The sequence below is a fragment of the Anastrepha ludens genome, chromosome 3 (assembly GCF_028408465.1).
Source record: "Anastrepha ludens isolate Willacy chromosome 3, idAnaLude1.1, whole genome shotgun sequence".
NCBI lineage: Eukaryota > Metazoa > Arthropoda > Insecta > Diptera > Tephritidae > Anastrepha > Anastrepha ludens.
The window spans coordinates 124,250,076-124,277,836 of NC_071499.1; the positions used below are offsets into that span (position 1 = coordinate 124,250,076).

At 40.6% G+C, this 27,761-nt stretch overlaps 3 protein-coding genes across 6 annotated transcripts in view; 2 read left to right on the forward strand and 1 right to left on the reverse strand.

Moving 5' to 3' along the window:
- LOC128859003 (uncharacterized protein CG3556) overlaps positions 1-27,761 on the forward strand; it is a 64,183-nt gene that overhangs the window by 24,223 nt on the left and 12,199 nt on the right. Inside the window, exon 1 of one of the 2 annotated variants that reach the window (XM_054095656.1) lies at positions 26,782-27,163. The exons of the other annotated variant lie outside the window; for it this stretch is intronic. The gene's annotated coding sequence lies outside the window, so the exon portion shown is untranslated. Of the gene's footprint in view, positions 1-26,781; positions 27,164-27,761 lie in introns of those variants that run through there. 2 annotated transcript variants of the gene reach the window in all.
- On the reverse strand, positions 12,307-18,288 carry LOC128859001 (probable peroxisomal acyl-coenzyme A oxidase 1). Of its 2 annotated transcripts, none has more exons than XM_054095654.1 (9): positions 17,856-18,288; positions 17,456-17,771; positions 14,816-14,975; positions 14,470-14,762; positions 14,003-14,408; positions 13,413-13,919; positions 13,235-13,340; positions 12,773-12,925; positions 12,307-12,707 (listed from the first exon to the last, which is right to left on the reverse strand). In XM_054095654.1, exons 2-9 carry the CDS (start codon positions 17,577-17,579, stop codon positions 12,447-12,449), a joined length of 2,010 nt encoding a protein of 669 aa, XP_053951629.1. In that variant the 5' UTR covers positions 17,580-17,771; positions 17,856-18,288; the 3' UTR covers positions 12,307-12,446. The 2 variants fall into 2 exon arrangements, with proteins under 2 accessions (XP_053951629.1, XP_053951630.1); XM_054095655.1 differs by having other exon boundaries at positions 17,832-18,288.
- Positions 20,702-23,887, forward strand: LOC128859004 (methyltransferase-like protein 25B). Of its 2 annotated transcripts, none has more exons than XM_054095660.1 (5): positions 20,702-20,993; positions 21,057-21,272; positions 21,337-22,157; positions 22,228-22,428; positions 22,486-23,887. In XM_054095660.1, the coding sequence occupies exons 1-5, from the start codon at positions 20,895-20,897 to the stop codon at positions 22,514-22,516; spliced, it is 1,368 nt and encodes a 455-aa protein (XP_053951635.1). In that variant the 5' UTR covers positions 20,702-20,894; the 3' UTR covers positions 22,517-23,887. The 2 variants fall into 2 exon arrangements, with proteins under 2 accessions (XP_053951635.1, XP_053951634.1); XM_054095659.1 differs by having other exon boundaries at positions 20,703-20,993; positions 22,228-22,418.

Consider the following 27,761-nt stretch of genomic DNA (forward strand, 5'->3'; position numbering starts at 1 on the left):
AATTTAAACAGGTTCGAAAAATGTTGCAATTTTTTTTTTTAATTTTGTATTTTGTTTCTCTTTTGAATATTTTTATGTCCCATTTGTAATTTTATATTCTTCTCGAAAATTATTATTATAAAATTCTGAAAAGTTTCGAAAATATGTGATTTTTTGCAAAAAATAAAAGTAATTTTTTTCACAAAATATTTATTCTAAATCTAATTTCAATATTTTTTCATTTGAATATTTTCATTTCCTATTTTTCTACTTAAAAATTATTAGAATAAAAATCTAAACAGAACAAAAATTAGAATAAATTTTTTTTTTAAATTACAATATTTTGTCTATTGAATATTTTGATTTCCTTTGTCAAAAAATGTTTAAACTTTTCACAAGAAATATTTGGATTTTTTATCCAATTTTTTTCGAGAACAGACATTTCTTTGCAAATTTCCATCCTAACCATGAAAAAATTAATTTTTTTTGTGAAACGTGTAGGCCTGAAAAATTTAAATTTGTAGAGACGGTACTGCAACTCAAAGCTTTATTCTTTTAATCTTCTTTGCGAACTGAAAAATGCCCATATTTTCAGAAAAAAGTCTTCATTTTTTTAGAAAAAACTACAAACTTCAATTTTTTCAGAAAAAAATTTAAGAATTGTGTCTGAGAGAGAGTTTTCTGAATGTTAGAGGTCTGAGAATGTCTGAGAGAAAATTTTCCGAATATTAGCCTCGTTTTATTTTGTTCAACTGAAAGTTTTGAAGCTTAAAAAAAAAACAAATAAAATTTTTTTGAAAAAAGAGAAAAAAAAAAAATAAATAAAAATGTTGTAAATTTTAAAATAAATAAAAAATAAAAATAAATTTAATTTTTTTTTTCATTTTTCAATCAAAAGTATTATACCTTTTGCAGCTAGAGTTCAAAGAATATTAAAAATTCATTCATTAAAAACTAATTCATTAATAATTAATTCATTAATTTTTTATTTTTTCATTTTTAATAAATTATTATTTTTTTATGCTATGTAAATTTAATCGACGTTCTTTGGAGATTCACCGATTCAAATTTAATACTCACCGAATCAATAAGGCGACAGACGGCAGACTGGCAGCTACAATGCAAGCAAAACCAAATGCATTGCCGTAACGATGGTAACACTTGGCTGTAAATAAGAGTGCACATGTGTATGTGTGTGTATGTGCGTGTGTGTTTGTATAAATTATACTCAGTCTGTAATTGACATTGACTTGTTTTCGTTATGGCGCATGTCGTTGCCCCATTGTTGGTGTCGCTGCATTGACAAAAATGCATTCTTGTTTACCCAAAACAAGCAGCAACAACAAAACCAATAAAGTAAAGACAATTACAACAAGAAGAAGTACAGCTACATGGCAACAATAATGGCAAAAAGCGCTATAAATGAAATAAGACCACTGGAATAATAAAGAAGGAACAGAAAATACCAACTTAGTGCCAACCTTTAACAGACAGTAACAACAAAAATAACTAAAACAAAAGCAGCATAGAAGAAGAAAGCAATTTGAAAAACTCACTGAAGGGAGAGAGCTTAACTAAAAAAATAAGCTATTTGTATGACAGTTACAGTAAATTGTCTATTAAAAAGCGATGAAACAAACTGGAAAATCTAAAAAGTTAGTAAGCGGAGGGGCTAAGAAAACTTTGTGCGAATTTTAAAGATAACGAACGAAGGGGCAGGAAGTGAAAATAAACATCTGGGGATGGCGTACAAACGCACTACGGCAACATTAAAAGGGTCTACTGCTATAAAATATGATGCGAAGGCACAGAATGAATCATAAGAAAATGGAAATGGTACGAATCGCCTTGATATGGAGCTGATAGAGACAAAGGTTGAGAGATATGATGACTCAGCATGAATTTTGTACCGAGCATATGCATATGTATGTACACACACATGTGCATTAGGGTGACTCAGCAAAAAAAGTTGGAACTATAAAATTTATTATTCATACTTTAAGGCTTCTGAGGCTCTATATCCCACCTGGAATGGTAAGAATTGAGAGGACGAAATTTAAGGGTTCTGCTAAAGAGTACGAAAATACATTAAGATTTGCGTAAGCTCGACAAAAGTACCTAGAAAAAGGCGTAAATTACGTAACGCGTAATGTAAGAATACTTTCTGGATCTAGTAAAAAAAGTTATTCAAAAACAAAATTGGATGATTGATTTTGCGCCAAGCTGTAGAACAATTTTTCAAAATATTTTTTCAACTGACGAAATTTAGCGAAGTCCTCAACTATCTGCGCGATCCTTCTGCCAGAAAAATATGAAACACAGATGGCGCTGCTAGCAGTAAGAAGGCGTTGTTGCTAAGCAACGACAGGTGGGTATTCCCACTACTTAGGACGGGTAGCGGCAGGCTAATCACCTACCCTGTCAGAAATCAAAATAGATTAACGAAATCAACGCAAGACTGAATGTTGTCGAGGCCCTATGCTCCCGAGAAGAGTGAACAAGAAAACAAAAATTTATACACAGAATCAAAACAATGAGATTTTTGATGCTGCGTAAACGGGATGTGAATGGGTTGATTTTCCACGAAATGAAAGGGAGAAAAAATACCTTTCCGATGATAGCTTAAAAGTCCAAATCTGTTAAGATTAATCTGAATTATTCAAATTTTTCTTAAACCCATCTCTCAAAAAAAAATTAAAAATAGCTCCAGATCTTCTCAGATGATTTAAGGAGATATTCTGGTGTAGAATTTTGAAAAAATCGAAAATTTTTTGTTGCATATTTTCAAAGTTTAGATATTTAAGACAAATGTCATTGATAGGATTTTTTAAAATTCCTATTATTTCATGAGCTTTAGCCCTTTTGGTGACATGGCATCTGTTCCGATCCGTCTTATTTGAAAACTTTGAACGCGTTTTCCTCAAAACAACTTTTTTCGAGCTGGTGGTAAGGAGTTCTAATGCACAGATTTACTTCAAATCTGAGGAGAATGTTCTTTATATAATCCTTCATCGGATGACTATAGCTCGAAACTATAACTTTTCATTTAGTATGTATTAAAAAAAATCGGAATCGTTGAAAAATATACAAAAAAAAATATTTTTTCAAACAGCCGCCATATTGTAAAACAATTTTGTTTTAACTTGTCCAAGGCTCATTCGATAGCGGCATCTAGAATAATTAAGAATCCGTATGGTTTTTATTTTTCAAACCACCAGGAGGGACCCTCTACTTTTACTGCGCATAATTTTGTCAATTTAATTTTTTTTTGTTAGGGTTAGTTTTTTATGCACTAATTAATAATTTTTTTTAATTAAAGTTTTTAATGCAATAATTAATAAGCAAATGATAAGAAAATGGATGGCTAATTTTTTCTTTTTGGCTTTGGTCAGCGCTTCAAAAACCGGGCGATATTCATGCCTCTACACTAGAATGCCCCCTTAAAAAAGATATACATGTTTTAAAAATTCATTTTGTTTATAAAGAACTCAATTTTTGGAGGTAATTTCCAATTGTTCCAACTCACGTAAATCTTAATATTTTTTCGAAACATTTTGTGCAAACCGATGGGGAAAAAATACCAATTCTTTTTTTGTATGGAGGGCGATGCACCCTAATGTACCTATTATGTGTGCATATGTACATCTATGCGGACAGTCTGAAGTTAATTAAAATGACAGCAACAACAACACAAACTGACAGTAATTGGCCGATTATTAAGGGCATTAATTAGAAAGCCATTTTCCCATTAGAAGAAGAAGACACATTTTTCTCCTGTAGAAAAGGCAAATGCACTGCTCGTGTGTGTGTGTGTGTATGTGACTGTGGATGTGAATAAAAGTAATAAAGTTGATATGGACACTTACTGAGGTCCAACAGCAATGGCAAAAGGACTCCCACTACGCACAAGCCATTAAACACAAATGGGCCTAAAGACTCGCTAGTACCAAAGTGTTCTGGCTAAATTCTTTCAGTCGAAGTTCTATAACTCCCTCAGTTCTCCTCTGATTTACTTGAAATTTTTACGCAAGATTCCGGAAGCATTAAACTTTTTAAATATGCAAAGAAGACAAAAATCGGGGGGGAAAATGGGGCCTAAAGCCTTATTTGAATTCCCATGCATATGTACGTGTGTGTATGATATGAGTTTTTCTGTATACCTGCAGTTTACCCCTTGCTTATATGTAGTCTTTATGTGTTTACGCACATTGCTAATTAATTTCCAACACCTCTGACGCAATTTCCTTTTACTGGTTTACATAGCAAGACATTAAAGCACTAATTGAGACAAGTAAAAATACGAGGGGGGTTCCATAAGTACCCATGTGAGAAATGGGGACACCATTTTTAACATTTTTTTTTTTTCAGCATAGTCGCCTTTTAGAAAGAAACACTTCTCCCGACGCTCCGGCCATTTTTTTAAACCCTCCAAAAAATAGGATTTGTTGAACTCTCCAAAATACGCCTCTGTCTCGGCGATGACCTTCTCGTTTGAACTAAATTTTTTCATATTGGGGAACAAAAATAGATCGGGTGAATACGAGAGGTGTGGCAGCAATTCATAGCGCAATTTATGCAGTTTGGCGGCGACAACACCGGATGAAAGTGCTGGTTCATTGTCGTGGTAAAACAGCACCTTCTTTTTCGCCAAATGCGGCCGTATCTCCTACAATTTTTTGGGAAAGCTATCCAACAATTGTCCAGCGATCGTTCTTCCTTTTTCTAAAAAATTCATGAGAATGACGCCATTCGCAACCCAAAAAATCGTCACCATAACCTTTCCGGTCGATGGAACTGTCTGCGCCTTCTTTGGAGCAGATTCACCGGGAGAAATCCATTGTTTTGATTGTTGCTTTGTTTCTGGTGTGAAATGATGAATGAACGGATTCCTGCGGATCTCGTTCAAATTGCTCCAAACACTGCTTTGTAGTGAACAGACACATCCGCTTGTAAGCAATCGCGACACCCATCGGGCCGACAATCTTTCCATTGCCAACTTATGATGTAAAATATTAATTGTCATTCAGGTTGACACACCTATGGCCGCACCTTCGTTAGCGAACTTTTTGAATGATTTCCTGGGTAACCACGTCTACCGGGCGTCCTGGTCGCTTCTCGTCAAAAACCTCATGTTCGCCCACGTTTAAATTCGTTGTACCAATATATCTAACTGTGGTCATAGATGGCGCAACGTCCCATAGACAGCAACCAACTTTGCTTTTATCTCCTCGCATTTTTTCCCATCCAAAAACAAAAATCAAATTACTGCCCTTTTTCCATCTTAGCGAAAATCACGCAACACATCTTACTCGAATTGCTGCCAAATGTCAACTAATCTATCAATCAGTTTGAAATTTGTATTGCCGTCGTTTGATAGATGGCAGTACACGAGGCTAACACCAACTTCCCTCAGGAGCGCCCTCTGCCACCAAACACGTGTACTTATTGAACCGCCCTCGTATAGTGTCCGATCCAGTAGTTGCAGTCATGTTTTATATTAGTACAAAAATGTTTTAATAAAGTTTGCGGTTGCGCAATGTCGACAGAGCCAGGACAGTGGCAAAGGGAGTATTCAAAGTACCTTCGCTACTCAACTCTTGAAAAATATTGGGTATTATAATTACAGGGTCCAGCACTGGAAGTGTAACCAACTTCAGACCGCTCTCGCAGCTGATACACGGGCATCAACTGTCTGTTAGTTGACTAAATAACAGTCCGAACTTCATAACGTCCACACAATGGCTTTCAAATTGGCCGGACGCGAACCTGATGGATTATTCTCCTTGGGCCATTTTGGAGAGCAAGGTCCGAACTAAAAGATTCACCAGTCTCGAGGCACTGAAGAAAGCCATTGTCCACGAATGGGCCAAAATATCTGCAAGTCACATTCGGGGAGCTTGCGATTCGTTTCTGGACCGTCTCAAGGCCATAGTGAACTATGGTGTGGAAGCTGGCTTCTATTCGGAGCTACTCAACCTATCTCAGTCAATTAGACGTCCTGACTATGCCAGCGTGCTCCAAGCAGAACTTCTAGCGATCAGAGAAGAATGCAAGGCACTAAAACTCTACAAGGAAGTTGGGGTACGGTAGCCATCTTTCAGACAGTCAAGTAGCTATTAGACTCCAACTCCATTTCTTCCAAGCTAGTCTTACAGTGTAGAGAGGAATTACTTAGTCATTGGCTTGAAATCACTCTGATATGGGTTCGAGGTCATAGGAACATAAGGGTAATGAGATAGCGGATGAGCTAGCAAGAAAAGCTTCGACACTAGACATAGCAGGCATTTAGGTTAAATGAAGCGGGTCGCTGGAAAGAAAAAACTTATGGTCACGCTAGTCTATTATTGCGACAAACTCAATTAACCTCGGTGAGGACTGACTACATCGTCCCGATGGTAACGTTCAATAGGAATTTTGCCACACTCTTTCCATCTAAAAAAGAATGGAATAAGGGATTTTCTCTAAACAACTTCGATACCACAGTCTATACAGATGGCAGTAAAATGGATTGTGGTGTTGGAGCTGGTATATATTCTCATAGACTTGGAACTGAAAAATCTGTGCGTCTCCCTAATACCAGCAGCGTCTTCCAAGCGGAAGTACTAGCAATTGGGGAAGCCTGTAGGTTACTAATCGCAAATTTCTCTTTCAAGGGCAATATCGCTATTCTTTCGGATAGCCAAGCTGCAATCCAGGCGCTGGACGCGACTATAACAACCTCTAAAGTGGTGGAGCAAAGTAGGAATAGCCTCACCAACTTGAGTGAAAACCATAGAGTAACCTTAATTTGGGTCCCGGGACACCGGAACATAGAAGGTAACGAAAAAGCTGATGAACTGGCAAGAGGGGGATCTGCCATGAATAGCGCTCTTGCAGTACCAGTATTCACTCCACTAGGTGCGGTCAAGAATGCAATTTCCCTAAAATACCTTCGAATTGCAGATTGTAGATGGAGAGACCAGACGAAATGCAAAATCAGCAGAACGTTATGGCCCACCTACAACCCCAAGCAATCGTCGACATTAATAAACATGAAACGACGGGACACCTGTAGACTTACGGCAGTCATAACTGGCTTCTGGTCTATCGGAGAACAAGCCGCCAAAATGGGCACCCCTCATAACACATACTGTCATAGTTGTAAGCAACCGGAGAAAAAAGAAACAATCTTCCATTTCCTCTGTGAATGCCCTGCCCTATGGAAGGACAGAATGTGAACCCTGGGCAAACCGCTGTTCGAGAGTCTCGAGCAGCTGTCTGGCTTAGACGTCAACAACCTAATAAGGTTCCTAAACCGCACAGACTGGATATAGTCCTGCTGTAAATAACTGTTAAACAATATGGTAACGAGGATGTGGCAACAAAATGGTGCGGAAGCGCTAGTTTGATCCTGGATGAATCACCACTCTAACCAACCAACCAACCAGACATAGCAGAGGCGGTGGCAGTCTCCACCCCACTCAACACATTAAAAGCATCCATTGCTTCACACTATCATGCCTTAGCCGAAAGAAGATGGAAGCAAATAACTACATGTATTACAACTGCAACTCTTACAGGCCATTGGAAAGTAAGGGATCATGCAGCTAGACTCAACCTACCCTTCAATCCCATCTGCAGAAGCTGTCAAGCGGAAGGGGTGAAGAAAAGTCTTTTCCACTACTTATTTGAATGTCCAGAGCTAGCTAGGGCACGACTCCGCTTGTTGTTGTTTTAACAGCATAGTTAGCCCTGTCAGTGTAAGTATATCATCGGTCGTCTTCGTCTAGCTCATCTAAGGGTAGGCCCAGGAAACATGCTGTTTCGACAGGTTGGGTCCAGAGGGAGAGGGGGGTTAGATGAGTCGGTTTGAGGGGGCATGTGAAGAGGTGGTTAGTGTCGTGCAGGGTACCTTCACATGCCGGACATATGTTTGGTATGTCGGGGTCAATTCTGGATAAGTAGGAGTTTAACCTGCTACAATATCCAGAACGTAATTGTGCCAATGTTACACGAGTCTCACGGGGAAGCTGGAGCTCTTCATCTGCGATAGGTGGTGGATGGACTCCGATTACGGCATTCACAGGACGGGAGTTCATGAAGGTGGTAACGGTCTCCCGGTGAATGTCGTTTATTGACTGTCTAAATAATGTCCGGTCCAGTAGGTTTCGGTCAGTTTTGTCCTGGAGTTCGTCAGCGTAGTCAAGGAGGTGTCTCCTGACGTGCCTGGGAGGCGGCTCAGGCTCAAGCAGGTGTCTGCAGGGGTGAAACCTGCGGTAACACCCCAGCAAGAACTGCTTGCTGAGCAATTTGTTGTGCTCCGCAACTGGGAGCATTTGTGCCTCGTTGTGTAGATGTTGGATGGGTGACATCAGGAGGCACCCGGTCGCTGTCCGAATGGCGGTATTTTGACATGTCTGAAGCTTTGTCCACTGCGAATCACTAGTTCCAGGCGACCAGACAGGCGCAGCATAGTTTAGAACCGGCCGGCCAATTGCCTTAAATGTCAAAAGCAACAGTTCTTTGCCTTTGCCCCAAGTGCTGCCGGCCAGCGATTTGAGGACCTTGTTGCGATTTTGGACTTTTGTGGCAATTGCGGTTGTATGCGCAGAGAAGGAGAGCAAGCTGTCAAAGGTTACACCCAAAATTTTGGGGTTATTTACAGTCGGAATTGGTGTGTCGTCGACTTTTACCTTAAGGGACAGCTTGACCTCCTTTGTCCAGGTGGTGAAAAGGGTCGCCGTGGACTTTGTGGGGGAAAGTTGGAGATTCCTCGCAGTGAAAAAGCGAGAAAGGTCGGTGAGGTAGTTGTTCACTTTGGAACACAGGCCATCGATGTCATTGCCCGACGCCATTATCGTGCAATCGTCAGCGTATGAGATCAGGGAAACTCCAGCTGGTGGTTGGGGGAGCTTCGAGAGGTAGAAGTTAAAAAGCAAGGGTGAAAGGACACCACCCTGCGGTACGCCTTGCTTAATCTTCCTCTGCTTTGATATTTGATCTCGAAAAATCACTGACGAGTGCCGACCGCTCAGGTAGTTCGCGGACCACCTCTTCAGCCCTGGCGGGAGTGTCGACTGATAAATATCATCTAGTAGCGTGGAATGGCTGACTGTATCGAAAGCCTTCTTTAGGTCCAACGCTACTAGGACAGTCCTCTCGCAGGGGCGGTTTTGGTTAAGCCCGCGATTTATCTGGGCGTTTATGGCGGTGAGTGCAGTGGTGGTGCTGTGCACTCGTCGGAATCCGTGCTGATGTGGGGCTGGGGCCAGGTGTGTCGTGTAGAGAGGGAGTAGGAGGGCTTCAAGTGTCTTCACTACTGGGGAAAGGAGAGTTATCGGCCGATAAGACTCCCCTTGGTTGGCGGGTTTCCCAGGTTTCAGTAGTGGGACCACTCTCCCTGCTTTCCACTTGTCAGGGATGATGAGAGTGGCCAGGGACAAATTGAAGACCCTTGTGAGGTATCCTACTCCCAGGGGTCCCATATGCTTCAGCATCAGCGCGTTTAATACGTCAGGGCCAATGGCTTTCGATGATTTCGACTTGTTGATGGCCCCCTGAACCTCATCACCGGAGAAAGTAAGTGGCGCACTGTCGTTCGTCAGTTTGTGCAGCCTTCTGGTAGCACGACGTTTGGTTCTGTCGCCCGAAGGATGCAGTATGAACAGCCGGCTAAAATAGCTCGCGCATCTCTTCGGGTCCGACGAAGTGCAACCGTTGAAGGTGATAGCCACCTTGTCGTTGTGTTTCGTCGGGTTCGACAGGGACCTAACGGTGGACCAGAGCTTACTCACACCGGAGGTGAGGTTACAAGTCTTCAGGTGCTCAACCCATTTAGTCCGCTTATGTTGATTTACCAGTTGCCGGATCTCCAAATTGAGATCCCTTATGCGGGGATCCCCGGGATCGGCCTGGCGTAGGTGGTCACGCTCGTTCGCTAAACTGGCTGCTTCTGCTAGGAAATGAGGACGGATGTCCTTATAACTTCCAGCTGGGATGAAGCGAGCCGCAGCAGCTGTGAGCACCTTGCGGAATGCGCGTTCGCCCACGCGCACATCAGTGGGGATGGGAAGAGCGGCGAAGGTGTCCTCGGTGAATTCCGTGAAGCCGGCCCAATTAGCTTTTTTAAAGTTAAAATAGGACCGGTGATTCGCGGAAACGAAGTCGGCAGGTCTCTCAATCGAGACGATAATGGGCAAGTGGTCTGATGCAAGCGATAGCATAGGTCGCCACGTTATGCTATTTATCAGACCCGCGCTAGCTATTGTTAGGTCAGGCGAGCTGCTACAATTGCCCACTACCCTGGTGGGGGCGTCGTCGTTCACAGTGCTGAATGTCGAGTCGTCTATCTGCTTTGCCAATTGCTGTCCCCTACGATCATTTGACAGGCTTGAATGCCAAAGATCGTGATGCGCATTAAAGTCACCTACAACCAATCGGTTTTCACCTCTGATGAGCGCACCTATATCAGGGTGATATCCTGCCGGGCAGCAGGTGACAGGGGGTATATATACGTTAAATATTTCGAGCTCGGAATCGCCTGACCGGACAGCTATGCCTTGACATTCTAAGGTGCTGTCCCTGCGGTCGATTCCTTCATCGATGAGACGATACTGCACTGTGTGGTGGACTATAAACGCTAGGCCACCACCATTGTCTCGCTCGCGATCGTGTCTATGCACGTTATAGCCATCCATGGTGATCAGAGATGACCTAGCGTGCAACTTTGTTTCTTGGACCGCAGCTATTTTAATACTGTGCCGGCTCATAAAGTCGACTATCTCGTCGACCTTACTCGTAAGTCCGTTGCAGTTAAACTGGAGAAGCTTGAAGCTTCTCGGTGAGGTCTGTGTAATCCGGGGGGTGAGGGACGCGTGGGGTTGTCTACGATGGACCTGCTGCGCAATCCACTGTGGTTGTGGCGGCCTGATGGTGGTGGGCGGCCGCGCCTCCGGGGGCGGTAGTGGGTGCAGAGCTCTACAGCAGGGAGCAACGTAGGCAGTTGTCCACTCACGGGTGGTGCGCAGGCCGGAACATCTCCGAAAATGGCACCAGCCACTGCAGGAATTGCATTGGACTGATACCAGATTCCGAGGTAATACGGTCTGACACACGGAACAGGCTGTACGGGGGACCAGGAGCTGCTGGTTTGTCCCCGCACTGGGGTTGGAGCAGGGAGGGATGGGAGGGGTTGAAGGGGAGTTGTGTTGCTCCGATAGGCTCCTCACCGTGGAGGTATGGGTTGTGGTGGCGGTTGGTAGTGCCGGCCTATCAGGGGGTGTAGTAGCCGTGGAGGCATCAGACGCCTGTTGGCGGGAGCAACACGTGGCCACATACCGTGTGGACCACTCCCTGTGCGACTTAAGGCCTGAACAGGTCTTAAGGTGGCTCCACCCGTTGCACTTATTGCACCTAACCGAGGTGGAGTTCGGGTGAAGCCGTTTTTGGCAGACGCAGCAGTAGAATACTTCTGGCCCAGGGTTGGATTCGACTCCAGCCCCGAGGAGAAGTATTTGGAGCAGGATTGCTGCGAGAGTTTGCTCCTGTGACGTAAGGGGTGGGGTGATATACGATACACTAGACAGGGCTAGTGTACTGGGACGGCAGCCCTTGGTCGGGAAAAACCCGAGTCATTCCGGTAACGTAGAACCGGCTGCCGCTCCTTCGGCATGCCTTTCTTGCAGTAAATTAATGAGATCTCACCCATCGAGATAAATAATTTGCTGCTATACTTGGACCTCACTAAATGGATCTGACTTAGAAATTTCAGTGGAAATACTCAACCACTTCAACAACAACACCAAGTCCATAGTCAAGGCAAAAAGTGGTGATATCAAACAAAAGTAAATTGATTCTTAGTTTTGTATTATTAGTATTTTTTTCCAAACTGAATTGATGGCCTTTTTAATTGATTACTTTTCGAGTGCCGGACCCTGCAGTGTATTTTCCAATCTTCAGTAGTGGAATCACTACAGCTTTTTACTTTTCGATTAGAAGGGGAAAGGTCAACGACAGGCTGACACCTATGATGAGGTAATTTACTCACTCAAATCGCCCAAGTCACGTGGCAGCCGAAGCTCCCCTCACAATGTTCTTTTTCACCATAATTAAAGAACAAACCTGGTAAATCTATCCTCCTTGGATGACAACGAATGGCGCGCACTTAAGTTGGAAAATTTGTACAGCCTCTACAGTAACTCTTTTTCTTCAACAATAAATATGAATATTTTTATGTGGAATGTTTAAGCATTTATGACATATTTATTGCGTTTGTAAATATAATTTAAAAATCATAACTAATATAGAAAACAAATTTGTTCAACAATAAAATTTAAGATTTTAAGGCACTTAAATTTATTTTCATTAATTAAAATGAAGAAAAATATTTTATTATGTACAGCGCATTTAAGAGTCCATAATGTACACTTATAACTTGTATGTATGTGTGCATGTGTGGTACATATGTGAGTGCGTTAGTAGTCATTCACCTACAAATTCGCCTTCATAAATGGCTTCAAATACTGATGGAATGTTTTGTTCACCGGCTCACGATTCAGCGGATTTTTCTTGGCTGATTCGAAAATACGTTCGTAGACGCGTCCATCTGCTGCACCCAATGCTGAGTCCAACACGCGATCGTGCACATCAAAGCTGTCAACAAGGGCCACAGCATTCGGACGCAAACGTCTAAGACAATCCTGCAGACGTAGCTCCAATTTGGTAATAGCTTCATCGGTTAGGTTGATAAACTGAAATTTCAGATATTTTCGAAGCGTCAGAATGGGCAGTGCTTAGACCGATGAGGTGCACTTACTCTGAGAAAATCGCCAATTCGTGCCAAGCAGGCATCTAACAAATAAAGCTCTAAGATGGCTTGCAACACAGCGCCTAGTTCAGGTGAGACTTGTCGTATGAGCTGATTCAACTCGCTGTATGCCGATTGTACGATGAAAGCGCGACCATGTAACTGTTAGAGAAAAAGTTTTAGTAATTAATGTTAAGAACTTTGCTTCATTTTTTCTTTGAGTTTTTTTTTTTTTTTTTTTTTTGTTGTAATAATGTTACTTTTTTGCGCTACATTCTGAGAAATAACTATTCCAGGGAACTTTGTTTCTTTTTTTCTTTGTATTTTCTTGTTTTGTTGTTTTTGTTGTAAATTATGTTACTTTTTTGCGCTATATTCTGAGAACTTGGTTACTTGTTACTTGTTACTTGTTACCCTAAATACTGAAAAAAACCTTGGTATTTCGTTTTTTTTTTCCTTTTTTTCACTTACATCCGCTGCCTGCGTCAATTCAATGCCCACCATATTGGCCGCCGCTTCCGGCTCTTGACCTTGTTTACGATGTTTTTCCATGCGTTCATAAGCTATTCGCACTTTGCTGTTGTCAAAGTACAGTTAATTATTAATTAATTTAACATTTCAAAAAAAAAATCTGAATGTTGTAACTTACTTCGCCGCCACAAATTGAAAGGCGCGCACGATGGTCTCCAATGAGCCATCGAAACTGCCAAAATTCTTGTTTTCAATCGGCTTTCGTAAATATTCCATTGTCGGCACCAAGGGTTCGCCATTCAACGCCTGTGCGTAGACTTTGACCAGATAACGTGCCGTCTGTAGCAGCATCACTGTGTTCTCGCCCTCATAGGTGCACACAGCAGTTGTCATGCCATAAATGGTGGGAAAATTGGAGCAATCCATATAGCCGTGACCACCGCAAGACAGCCGACACACCTCAACCGCAGCCGCTGAGTCTGCGCTGGTGATCGCTTTTAGGCAACAAGAGAGCGCATGCATTTCCGGCAACCGATCCATATTGCCTTGCTCCAATTCACCGGTAACATTATTGAACATGTTCCAAATGTGTTCGCCGGCTGTTTTGAAAACAATCGCCTTTGCGATTTGTGGAAAAACTTTCAATTGTTGTGTCGTGTGTTCGATGATTTGTGGCTCGGGCTCACTGGAGGCAAAAGAGAGTTTTAATATTTGATGCAAAAAAATCTATCTAAGCACTTATACATATAAGTGGGTCACAACACTCACTTTGGGTCGATCGGGCTTTGACGACGCACCGCCGAGTAACGCATCGCAATGGTAGACGCCTTCGCCAACGTTTGTGACAGGTCGCGTATGAGCGCGCAACGCACAAACATCATGGTGCCGTAGGTGAGTACGCTATTTTTTGGCGCCACATAAGTACCATCGGGTAATACCTTCTGGTTCTTCATCAGCATGTTATTCAACGGTATGCGTACATTTTTCAATCCCAAATAGCCATTGTTGACTGACTTCATGCCTATTTTCGGACCAATATCACCAACATCAATACCCGGCATCGGCATATGCGTCTCCAAATCACGCAATTGCACAATAAAAGGAGCCAGCCCACGGAATTCGCCTTTGGTGTACAGTTGTGCGACGACAATTGCATGATTTGCCGTATGACCCACTAAAAAATTGGCACAAATGTAGTTGCGTTTGTGGTAAGTGATGAAATTCAAGATACTTACTGCCACCGGGCCACCACTTGTAGGCGCTGATGGTGGGCGTATTCAAAACAAACTCTTGTGTGCTGGCATCATAGTCGGCACGTGTTTCCAAGCCGCGTAAGAAGGTGCCGTGTCCCAATTCAGTCTGTGCGTACGTGCCAAGTATATTACAATCCCAAGCTTTAGTTAGCCATTCGATTTGCTGTTCAATCGTACCTTGACCCATTATCGTGGGCACGAACATTACGAAATGAAGCATCATTGGATTGCCTTCTTTGATGAGCGCAGAGCCCAGTGCGCCGCCAAAGAGTGCGCTAAAAGGAAATAAATTTTATTTGAAGATTAATGGAGTTAATAAGAAACTTACGCGTATGTATCCACATCGTCTTCGCCTTCAGCGCGCAACGCGCGTAGCTTTCTGGCTATAATTACTGCTTTTCGCACACTGTGTTCGTACAGCTCCTTGGGTGACATGTGCGAGATGGGCAGGTCATCCTGCAGCTCGGGGTCTTCCAAGAATAATTTCTCTGAAAGTGGCATTTGAAAGTATTTTTAATAAAATAGCGGTTTTTGCAAGAAGCTGGGTTGCAATTGTGACTAAGAAATTTGTATTGAGGCATAACGTTCCCTACGTTGGACACCTTTTTAAAACTTTCGGTTGGGCACCCAGATCTGGCATTTTTTCGTCCTGTTCGAGGATCCTTTTTAAAAGGTTATAATCATAAATCGAAAAGGCCAGTGCTGCCAGACCCGGGTGCTTAATGGAGAATTCAAAAAATATGCGCAAAACATTTCGAGTATTCCGACCCAGACTTGATTCATACACATGTAGCTAGTCTAGTTCCTCATATTGCAGGCATCTGCCTAACAGATCTCTGCTTGCCCTACCTATCCCATCTATTTGACGCCAAAACCGTTATGAGTCCATCGCAGGAGACCGAAAGCCTTTTTGGCCATAGGCTAGAGCAATAGGATGGAGTTGATGAATGAACAGCCACTTTGAGGACAAAGTGCGGTTACAAAAACAAAAAGTATGATACATTGATTATTACCTGCAAAGTAATTTAAAAATAAGTTATCATAATCAATTTGCAAAGTCAAAATAAAACCAACCAAAAAAATCATCTAATGAATTGCAAAAAAAAAAAATAATTTTTTTTATATAAAATTTTTGTTATTTTCTAGAGAGCGTCAAAACAATTAATTTCATTATTTAAAATTTTAGTTATTTTCTAGCGAGAGTCAAAAAAATAATTTCATTATTTAAATTTTTTGTTATTTTCTATTTATTAATTTGTTATGATTAGTGACTAATGCCTTGACGAGGGAGTCAAAACCAAATGACCTTTAGCTTTTTTATAAACACTCATAAATTTGTTTTATTTATTTATTTATTTATAATTGGCCGAGCTGCTACTCCTATTTGAGGTGCGGGTCTTGATGTTGTTCTGCAAATGGAGGCACCTGCAGTTTTAAGCCGATTCCGAATGGCAGATGGTTTTTTATGAGGAGCTTTTTTGTAACAGAATAGGTTTGTGGCCGCATATAGAAAAAACTTTTTCTGTCATTTGATGTGCCATGCACGGAGCTTCGACCATGCGCACTTCCGAATGGTAGTCACGTACCCATCCATTCGGCTTCGGCGCCCCCCACTGACAAAATTCTTACACATTTTCCCGCTCAAAGCATTTTTTACGATTTTGATATCATCCAATGTTTTAATTTATTAAGACGTCTTATGCTTTTTCTTATTACTAATGCCACACGCTTCGCAAAAATCACTAAACAATTTTATCACTTACAATATTTGTGCTAATCTAATCGATAATTCCAGTTCGTATGTACCAGAAATCTTTATAGCTGGATCAAGATATGAAGCCGTGTGAAATCGACATGGACGTGTCATTTTGCACTTAACGAACTCTGAACGAGGCTGTTGATATTTAGACTTTTGCATTACTTAAGTATACACATAGGTATTTCTTCTTTTTTAGCCGATAATGAAATCTGATCTCATATTGAGTAGAAATTGCATTAGCTTTAAATCCAAATATGCAATTTAATATTGTGTAAACAAGCAATTATTGAAGTACTAAAGTTCATTTATACTACTTATATATGTATATATGTGCATATGCATTTTTCTGCTTTGTTGTTGTGTGCACGTTTTAGCTCAAGCCGAATAGGCATCATCCTAGTGTTAGTGGGCTCTGCGTACCAAAACAACCCAGCCAAGGGCGCTCTCCCATTATCATTATTTGAAAGTTTATGGAGAATAGTTGAATGACCTGAACAACATGCGTTAATACATACAGACATTATTCATAAATTAAGCACAACAACCTAACCGCTTTTTTAAACGCTTGCAATAGTGAGCGGTTACTAAGCATTTTAGTTAAGAGCCTACAGTTGTACTTAGTTGACTGAAACTTCTGGGGCCAAAGTTCAAGCAGCCATTATTAAATGAAAGCAAGCTGACTTAATTGCAAATGAGTAATGAAAAATGGCAACTTCACTTTTACGTTCAATTACCTAGATTAAAAAAAAGCCAAAAAATTATATGAATCAAGCACCAATTTAATGATCGCCTACACATACATATGTATGTAAGTGAGTATGTGCATATTTATAATCACATTTTTTAATGCACTAGTTGCGTATACGCCACTGTGTCTTTGGCCATTTGCACAATACGATTGCATTAAGCATTAATTAACCACTGTAACGGTTGCACTGCTAACGGTTGTGCGGGTCAGTAAGCCATTCGGTAATTGTGGACAGAGTAAATACCTGCGACTCACAATATAGACGCGAACAAACAGCAAAAATGATGTGCAAATAAAGAAAATGTGTGCATAAATTCATGAGCATACATCCATACACATACATTTCTGTATTTGCACACGCGAGCATGTTGACACGCTGCCAAGCCTCAAAACAATTGTGTTTAGTAATAATGCATACTTTTAATACAAGTGAATATGTATGTCACAAGCGTTATGCTTACCCAGTTTCTTCTTCGCTTCATACTTTTCCTTGCCTCCAATCCACCAGTATGTGAATTCTTGCGTATTGAAGGAAGCTCTGTCACGTTCCTTTTGTAAATCTGGATTTACTATGTGTGATGGCATTTTAAACAAGTTTTTCTTTTATTACACTTCAATTAAGACGAGATCAAGCTTTCTACGATTACAAATCTCTTAACCGTTAACGTTGAGCTCCACAAGAGTACTGAAACACAGCAGACGCTCCAGTCCGCAGTTACTCATTCAATACACAATTACTACTTTTTTTGTTGTTAGTAGCCGTCATAGATAACGTAGCTGTAGTAAGCAAAGTATACACATTTTAATGTGTGTCAATACTTGTTTTTATATACGTACATATGTATGTATATGGGCGCTTACCATTGCACAGTTGATGCTTAATCTCACAGTATATATGTAGATTATCGGTTAGTTCGCACTTGTAATCTAGGTGCAAACATATACATTATCTAATATAATTCGTGTTGATATTTTATTATTGAACTTTGCGCTAGAATTGTTTGATTTCACGAATTTTACACTACACTTCACACTTTTTTACTATAGTCGAAAGGAAAGAGCTGTTGTATGTGTGTGTTTGTTTACAGCATATATTATACAAATTAACTACTGCACTGGTTAAGTTCAGCTATGCTTATCAGCGCTATTTTAACATTCACTGATTTACATTTCAAATCTTTATCGTAAAAAGAGAACTACAAAAAGCGGTCTACATAAATAGTACTTTACAATTGTAAAATAGACAAACCAATGGTAAAATTAAATAACTGCTCTTCTTCTTACCTGCGCTGTGCTAAATTTTCATTCACGGTAAGCGCTGGGTGACTTGTCAGAATGTGCAAACACAACAAAATAGTAAAGGAAGAGAGAAAAGGTGCAGAAGAAAAAGACAAAAGTGCTGCCATTTTTTTGGAAAAGCAAATTTGGATTCATTTATTTGTTAAGGCACAATACAAATACCTAATTATCAATTGAGCAAAATTAAATTTCTTATTAGAAAATAAAAACATTTTTAAGGCAGGGATTTACTATAATGTAGCATGGACAAGTTTAGGCAAACTATAATGTCTTATGAAACTTGGTTGAGATGTTAGGGAGTGGTTTAGGAACAGACTTTATAACTCCCAATTATTCCGAAAATAATAGTTTGGTAATTATTTGCCTTCAACATGCCCTCGAGAACTTCGCTATAGTTTGGCACATTATAATATATACATTTCTAAACTTCACTTAAATTCACAAAATATACTTTCACCCACGAATTTTTACTAATTTTTATACTTGTATTCGAAATATTTCAATTAAAATTAAATGCAAATGCATTTAGCCATGTCATCACTTTCCAATTTTAGTCGCGAATAAGAATTAATTGGAATTAAGAACAGTGGGTGATGCCGGAAAGGGGGCGTCCATAAATTACGTGAGGTGTTTTTTTCAATTTTCTGAACCCTCCCTCCCCCCCTGGTGAGATGTCGTGAGATTTTATTCAACCCCCTCCCCCATCCCCCAATCTCATGTGAGATTTTTCAAAATGTAGGTTTCTTATGTAAACGCGTTGGATTGTTATTGTAAAAAGAAAAAAAATTTGCTTCGTGCTTTTATTTACGACTAGTTAAGACTAGTAATCAATATTGCTGAGAGTTATAAGTGTAATAAAAATTTAACAATAGAAGACTTAAATCGTAACTACTGCGATTAAAAAAAGAATATCTACTCTAATTCAGTCCATGGAGAATCATGCGCGGTTTCAAGAGAGACTATTGGGACCAACATGTCCATATGATTTTCCGTAAAATCATGTGCTCCTTCAACTTCGTTCTAATCTAGCCACTCTAAGCCGTTGACGCTTGCGCACAGTAACTCATTAGCTCGTCTTGTGACAATCCGTGAGGGTCGCACTTTGCGGAACATACGCGCTTGCTTAGCTGGTGCAATGTGAGCTGCTCTCCTGTGCTCTGCAGCTCTTGTGATAGATGCGAAGTAAATACCGCATGTACTGCAGCATATTTTCTCTAAATCATCACGTATACTTGGGCAATAGAGATCAATAGGCGTGCTGATGAAGGCATTCAGCGGTTGAATCGGTACGCGTATTAGAAATGGAGCAAATGATTTTCCGTCATGTTCTTTAAAGTCCGGAATTGTCAAACGTCAACCTGAGTGATAGGGCGTTCGGCTCATAGTGGCGCGAAAACAACCGACGGGCTACACAGTACCGCAAATTCAGATTAAATTGAGCTATTTGGTATAAAACAAATATGGTGGTTTGACAGTAGTAATGTATAACGTCGAAGTATGAATGAAATTATTTTCTTTCGAACGAATTAGTGAATGATCTTAATCATACTACGATTACGCTTGAGATTAAATCTTAAGCATGTACAATTTTTTTGTTTCAATCAGAAAAAAAATTGCGTGATATTTGCCGAGACCCCCCCTCTCTCCAACGTAAGATTAGATGAGATTTGACTCGACCCCCTCCCCCCCTAAAACATCTCACGTAATTTATGGGCGCCCCCAAAACTGCAAATTAAAATAAAAATATGAACAAAAATGAAGCATTTCAGTTCAGTGTTGATGATGGGGATGGGGGTTCTTGCGCCTCCTTCCTACACACATGCGTATGACGTTTTAATTTTGGGTTTAATGGCTTTAACGGGGAAAGGAATTTTACGCAAAAATACTGTGGATGGCGTAGTCGAAGTTGGACTGATGAGGTTTAGTTTTTTTGAAGCGCGGTCGAAGGCCGCCCATGCGGAAAGGTGTTCTATGCAAAAATTTTACAAATTTACAAAAACCCTTCTGGTCGACGCTCCTGTAAAATTCAATTTTATATGTTTATATTTTCGAAAATGTTTCTCAATTCTAAACTAAAGCAAACAATTTTGTAGATTTTCAAACTGAACGTGTCTGCATGCGAACTTCGTTCTTATTTCAGCTGTCTGGCAACACCAACTTTTCGCTAAATTACAAAACTTTAACAATAAATTACTTAAAAACTATAAGCTTCGGGAGGGTACGGTTTTCTGTTATAAAATGGGAATACACCGCTCTATTCGCCCCTTATAACCGTTTTTTTTAAGGCATGTTACATTATACTAAATTTTTCCCAATTTTAACCCCACAACAGCAACAATTTGAAACATTTTTGTAACTTGCACCTTGAGAGCGAATTCATTAACTCGCTGGAATATCGCCGCTGGTTAGGTTGCCATCAGCTGGTTTCTGTTTACAGGCGATTGTTGCCATGGCTGTTATTAAAGTTTCCATTCGCTAAGCACAATTAAGTTAAAAATACGCGTTAAATGCGTGCAAACATGTTTGTTTTTATTGTATTAGCGAAGCAAAAAGTACGCCACCTGTGAAAGTTTGTTTTTCAGTTCCATACAAAGCATACCCATGGAAGATTCAATGTCTTCGGAATGTCTACAAAAGCGTTTGCTCTGTTGTTTACAAGTTGTACGTCAATATGATTGGCTTATAAATGCATACGTTTTGGTAAGAGCAACTTAGGTATAGTGTATAGAAATATTTTTATTAATGCAATTAGTACACGCTTAGGATTATTATGTGGACAATCATTGGGAGAAGCTACCACGTTGCTGGCGTTCACATTTGGAGAATGTGCAACTTGAAGAGCTCAGTACTCTTTTAAATTTCAACGATTCTGCTGAGCAGCATCATGCCAATGTCTGGCCATTAACGTTGTTGGCCTTGCGCCGTCTATTACAAGAATTGTGTTTGCCAAGAAGACTGCATAAGAACACAGTAGAGCTGGTAACAAATAATAAACAATCTTATAATAGGCAACTGAATTCTCATGCTTTTCCTTAAACTTTAGAGTAAAAACCGCAGCGCTCTGCTTAATCACCCAAAACTAAAGCACGTCTTTAATAAATGCGTCAAGCCTAAGAAGCGGCATGAAATCGATGTGATGGGCCCGATTTGCGAATATAGCCAACAGCGGTCACCTGTGGATTACGTTGTGGATTTTGGCGCTGGATTAGGGCATCTCGCACGCGTGCTTGGCTATGGCTACGGCAAACAAGTATGCTGTTTGGAAATGCGTACGGAGCTAAATGTTCAAGCCCGTTGCATGGATGAAAATTTTGAATTATTCGCTGAAAAACATTTACCCCCCATGAAACGTGCGAATCTAAGACGGCCAGAACATGTAACATTATGCTTGACATCGGATATGCAGCCGGAGCAGTTCCTCAGCATTATTGCTGAATCGCTGCAAAGAACAGATACCAACTTTCAATTCGGTATAATTGGTTTGCATCCATGTGGCGATCTAGCCGTCATTTTGATGCGTATGTTCATCAATAGTCCGCAAGCTCGCTTCCTAAATTTTGCTAGCTGTTGTTACATGAAATTAAGCACAGCTGAAACGCAATCCAACGCGCAACTGCATGGATACCCACTCAGCCGATACATGCGGCAACGAGCCAAATTAGCGCATTTGAGCTATGAGGCGCGGGAAATATCCTGCCATGCTATGGAGATGTATTGCGACCGTTTAGCTAAAGGCGATTATGAACACCTCAAAGTGCATGCATTTCGGGCAGCTACTGAACGCATTCTAGTCAAGCACTGGCCTGATTTAAAACATTGCGGGCTGCGTAACGTAAAGCATGTACCTGGCATGCAATTTGAAGAGTATGTATTTATTATTTTTAAAAAGATTTTGAATTTTCGTACTGAAATCCCGCATTTTCTACTCACTTAGTTACTTCTACAAAGCAGTGCAAGGCTTAGAAGCCGCAAATTTGCAGCGTAAGGAGCTGCAATCCGCAGTAACACAAAATGATTTGCGTCACTGGCGACGTATTGTTATTTTTTATACGCTTCGTTTAATGTTTGCACCGCTAGTAGAGAGCATTATACTGTACGATCGTGCCTTATATCTGCAAGAGAATCGTAAGTCGCCGTAAGAGCAGATGTTTTCTTTGTCGTTTCACCTTAACTAATATTCATACGTTTGCAGATTGTCAAGTGAAAATTCACGCAGTATTTGATCCACGACTATCGCCGCGCAATCATATAACCTGCGCTTTCAAAACCAGCTGATACGGGCAGATCTTATACAAATATATTGTTATGTACGTTACGTTCCTTCTGTGCCTGGGATAATATTTGATAATTGATCAGAAGAATTTACAGTTTTAAGACAGCTGCGTAAGCGCATGTAAAATTTTTGAGATTTTCTAATAGTGATTAAACCTTTATAGGCAATATTAGCGTCTTATAAAAAACCTTGCTCGGAAACTATATAAAATTGTATAACCTCCCGTTTCCATGCAGGGCATATTTTTGAGAAGAAATTCAGCCAAAATACTTTTCAAGCAAATTTAAAAATTTTAGGTTATGTTTTGTTAGCGAGTATTAATCCTCCCACATACCTCATAATCGAAACCACCATTAGTCTTGATATAGCAAAACATTTGCAAGACTGATCTTTATTGCTTTATTTGGAACGTTTATTTATACTATTTGCTACTATATTTCATCGTACATTGTGGTGATTAGTTAGACAGACAACAGCAATCAGATTAAAAATAACAAGAAAAGAAAAGTAAATATTACGCTACCCACATACTAATATACTTACCCTACTATGTACAGACAATAAAGACGAAAGATGAGTTCGTTGCTTTGGTTAGCACAAGTAAATGGCAATTATAATAAGAAGAGCAATTGTCACACAACAACAATGGAAATAATAATGAAAATACATATAAAAAATGACGCGCACCATAGTTGCATGTCCATTTATTCAAAGCTGTATAAGCTTTAGCGCCTCATTGAACGATACTATACGCATTATAAGTTCTACATAGACACCTACAAACATACACAGACTTACAAATTTACACCTACACGAATAAATATTGACTTACTGATGCATCTGTATAGCAGACACTCGCATAAATTCTTCAAGAGAGCTCAGAAATGTGAATTGAAATTGCAATCTGGTACTTCCACTTCATTAGTGCGACTTAACGACTGAGCAATGACCAACAGACCCCAGCCACCGCTATCGCTCGCCCTTCATTCCAAAGCAACAATAACACGTATCTCTCTCCTCGTTACAAGCCAGGCAGTGAAATGTCGGCGCATTCTCTACCCGCCCCCAATGTACAGTGAGATGTTCTCATGACGGGCACTAATCTTCCAGACACGTGAGGTGGAATGTAGGGGCGGCATCTTGCGTTAAGGAGATACCACAGTGGGGTAATCATCTAATGATATGGAATTATAACTGAAAGAAACAAAATGAATTGGAATGAGATGAAATGAAATACATTGATATGAAATAAACAAAAAAAAAATAAAAAAAAGGAAATGAGATGGTGTATACTTAGTCCTGCCATAAGTTCTGTTTTTAATGAAGTTAGTTTTAATTAAAACATGTAAATATTTAAAAAAAAGGTAATTTTCATTCGAAATAGTCATCATTAGCTTACACACAAGCCTTCAAACATTAGGCCATTAAGCTATTGCAGCACGCACGGTTTCCATGGATATTGACGTCGCTGCTCGCACTAAAGATTGATTGAGACTCTCCAAGTTTCTGTGCGGACTTCGACACTCAATTTTCTCAAATTCTTCAGATTCAAATTCAGGTCTGGACTTCCAGACGGCCAATCTTCTGCGGCTATGAACCCAGGAATAGTGTTTAGTGTAGTCACTGCTGGGTAGTTTTTGCCTTATGGGCTGGAGTTTGCTGGAAGATCCAACGCTCTCCATTGAAGAGAATACTGCTCAACTGCTTCCCCACGCCTTCTAAGACATCCTCCTGGTACACTTTTGCCCCGGTCTTAACCCCTTTTTCGCTGAAATGAGGAGATGTAACGCCTTTACAAGATACTCCCCACCAGACCTTTACGGAGGCTGGATGGTGGCCACGCTGAACCCTCGGAACAACATTTTTGTCGTCATTAGAAGTTTTAGCATAGATTTTGTAGTTTTGCTTATTAAAAACTTGTTCGACAGTGAACATTTTCTCAGCTGTGAAAAGAATATTTAAATGGCCGTGGACCGCGTGCCACCGCCGATGCCTTGTGAAATTTGTCACAGAATTTATGGCAAGGCTAAGTATATTTGTGGTGTGCATCTGGATGAAATACAAGGATCTACAGTTTCATACCTTCCCGGAATTGGAAATGGCTTTTTAAGAGAAGTCTTTCGAGGGGAGACTAAAATTAGAAAACGCCTTTGTTTATTATTTAATATTTCATACCCAAAGTGGGCATCACGCCTGAGACCGACGGAATATTAAGTGATATACTTCTTCTTCTTGATTGGCGCGATAACCGCTTAAGCTATTTTGGCCGAGTGTAACAAAGATTGCTAGTCGTTTCTTTCTCATGCTTACCGGCGCCAGTTTTAAACACCAAGTGAAGCCAAGTCATTTTGCACCTGATTTTTCCATCACAGAGGAGGTCTCTCTCTTCTTCTGCTACCATCAGCTAGTACCGCATCGAATACTTTCGGAGCCGAAGCGTTTGTATCCAATCAGACGACATGACCCAGCCAACGAAGCCGCTGGATCTTTATTCGCTAGGCTATGTCTAGCTTGACGTAAAGCTCATACAGCTTATTGTTTTATCGCCTACTCAAAATTTTTCACATCCCTTAAACACTCCAGGGGACGCCTAATCGGATGTTTTCATCGTCCAAGTTTCTGCGACATATGAGCTCCTCCTATTTGTGGCGCGCGCCTTGATTTTCTCACAAATAGCGAGACCTACAGTTTTAAGCTCCTCCTATTTGTGGTGTGCGCCTTGATATTTTCTCACAAATGGCGAGACCTACAGTTTTAAGCTGACTCCGATCGGCAGATATTTTTTATGACGGAGTGATGCTGGAGTTTAAAAAAACTGCCTACTGTCCGCTAACTGCTAAGATGTCTCTCTACGAAGGAATTTCCAACCGCTAATCTCTGTTGCATATACCTCCACTTGAAGAATGATTGGGTAGCTTCCAGCAGATATCGATTTTCAAAAATTCGGTCGATTTTTCTGATATTCCAGCTGGGAGTCATGCGTACAGGATACCAACGATCCCGCTTAGATTTTGATTTATTTGAGGTTTGCGCTTCGACCTCATGGTTTTCTGTACCCTCAAACTCATAACTCTACCTCATCCTGACCCAGTTTCCTTATTAAACTTACGACAGAGCTGGGTTAGATCTCGCTTACGCAGGCATTTTACATTTTCCAGAGAGTCACAGTACCTCATCCAGTGCGAATTCCCTTCTTAAACTTACAATAGAGCATGGTTGGATCCCGCTTACGTAGGAATTTTACATTTTCCAAAGAGTCCGATATGGAACAGACACGTAAAGGTTCAGGACGACTACGTTCGTTTATATTACTTCTGTAAACTAGAATGGCTGCAAATGAAGGTGATCGGGGGTGGAATTGCCCACAGGAACTATAAAATAAATTATTCGAATTGAGCCGCGTTATTTATTTTCTTATTTCATTCGACTGCAATTCTCAGTAGACTTATTAAATAGTTTATAGATGTGCCTGATGCTTGGAAAAACCACAAGCTCTTCTCTGCAGAAGCAAGCAACCTCCTTCACACAAAATCATTACTTCAAAGTTCAGATTATTGCCCCACATTCCACAATAGCAACTTAGCCCCTCTCCCACAGCTCAACAGTGTATTTTTACAGTGCAATATCCTTACTTCACACCACTGTGCCGCCAACGTCGTGTTCATATGTTTCTTTATAGGTTCGTTCATGCGACTAACGGACGCCTAATTAACTTTATGGATCATAGTCTTTGTATTAGTTAGTCAGCGCTGTGATAGCAGCGACGTTCGCATCAGTGAAACTTTACTGCACCTGTTTGTGTGAGTACAACCACCTTAAATTCACCACTCATTGCTGACCAAAACACAAAAACCTACTTCTTTAACTGCTGTCACTGCAACCTTCAGGGATTAAAGTGTTCGCACATGCTTCGCCGCACAAGCGACACTTGGCAGCAGACGGCAAGGAGCGCAGCGCTATGCTTTACTACTTACCAACCCCTCCCCTAATCGGCACTTCGTCAGTCAAGCCAAGTGGGTAGTAAATTGAGGCGACACGCGTCGCAGCAAATGTCAATTGTCTTCTAAAATTTGCAATACCGGTGTGTGTGTGTGTGAAGGAGTGCATACACGCGCGTGTGTATGTGTGAATGCCCAAGTTGCCGCTTAAGCTACAAAGGTGGTGGTGGTGGTGTTGGTGACGACTGGTGGTCAGTATTCACAGTTGCTTCATCACTTCATTGAGTTGCGTTTTGTTTTGTGCGCACCGCCAACGGCAGCGGTTGTCCCCATAACAACGTACGCGCGAAAAAGTGAAAAACAAGCGAAAAAGCGTATTTGAAATTTATCAAATTATAGAAAAGCCAAACGAGAAAAGCATTCGATTGCGGAAAAACGTGCGCTAAGAGCAATAAAGGCGTTTTTTTTTTTGTTTTTTTGTCAACGTTAAGCGAATACGAAGTGTTCGAGAGTGAAGCTTATTAAATTACTTTTGCGGGTGGTGTTTCTTGCTGTTGTTGTGGGCGGACATTACTAAATGTTTGTTTTATAGATTTTTTGTCAGCAATTGAAAATAACCAAGACGAAGTTACATAGTCGCGTATAAAAGCGATTTAAAAGTGAGTAAAAAGTAAAGTGCATCTAAATTTAAACTGCGATGTGGAATTTGTTCCACAGTGGATTTACAAACTTATTCCAGAAAACATTTCTAGGCAAAGAGCCGGCCGATTAAAGAATTAAACATATTGCTGGAGCTGGGTTTGAGCAAAGAATTTGTGGCGATGTCGTCTCGGAGATCGATTTCCGTCGAAACTTTAAAGCCCACTAGGCCACCAATATCGTTCTTTATAACTGATTAGATTCCAAACTTCCCATTTGGCTCAAGAATAGATGTTGAAAGGAGAGAGAGGTTTTTTTCAGCGGAAGGTCTCTGCAATTGAAGTTGAGGTAGCTGTGATATCGTCTTCCAAAACTCTACTCTTGAAATTTAAATTTGAATAGGTCGAGCCAAGGAGCCCCAAGAGATTTGGTGGCTCCTAAAACACTCAGGCTAAAAAGCCCATTCGAAGATTTGGAAAGTGCAAGGGTTAGCAGTCAAGGAAGACAGGAGAGTAGTGACAGGAAGAAAGAGATAGGATAAAATAGAGGCCTGTGAGAATTTTCTAGATTCTTTGGCAAATCTGAAAATATCCTTCAGTTTGAGAGAACGACTGGTTG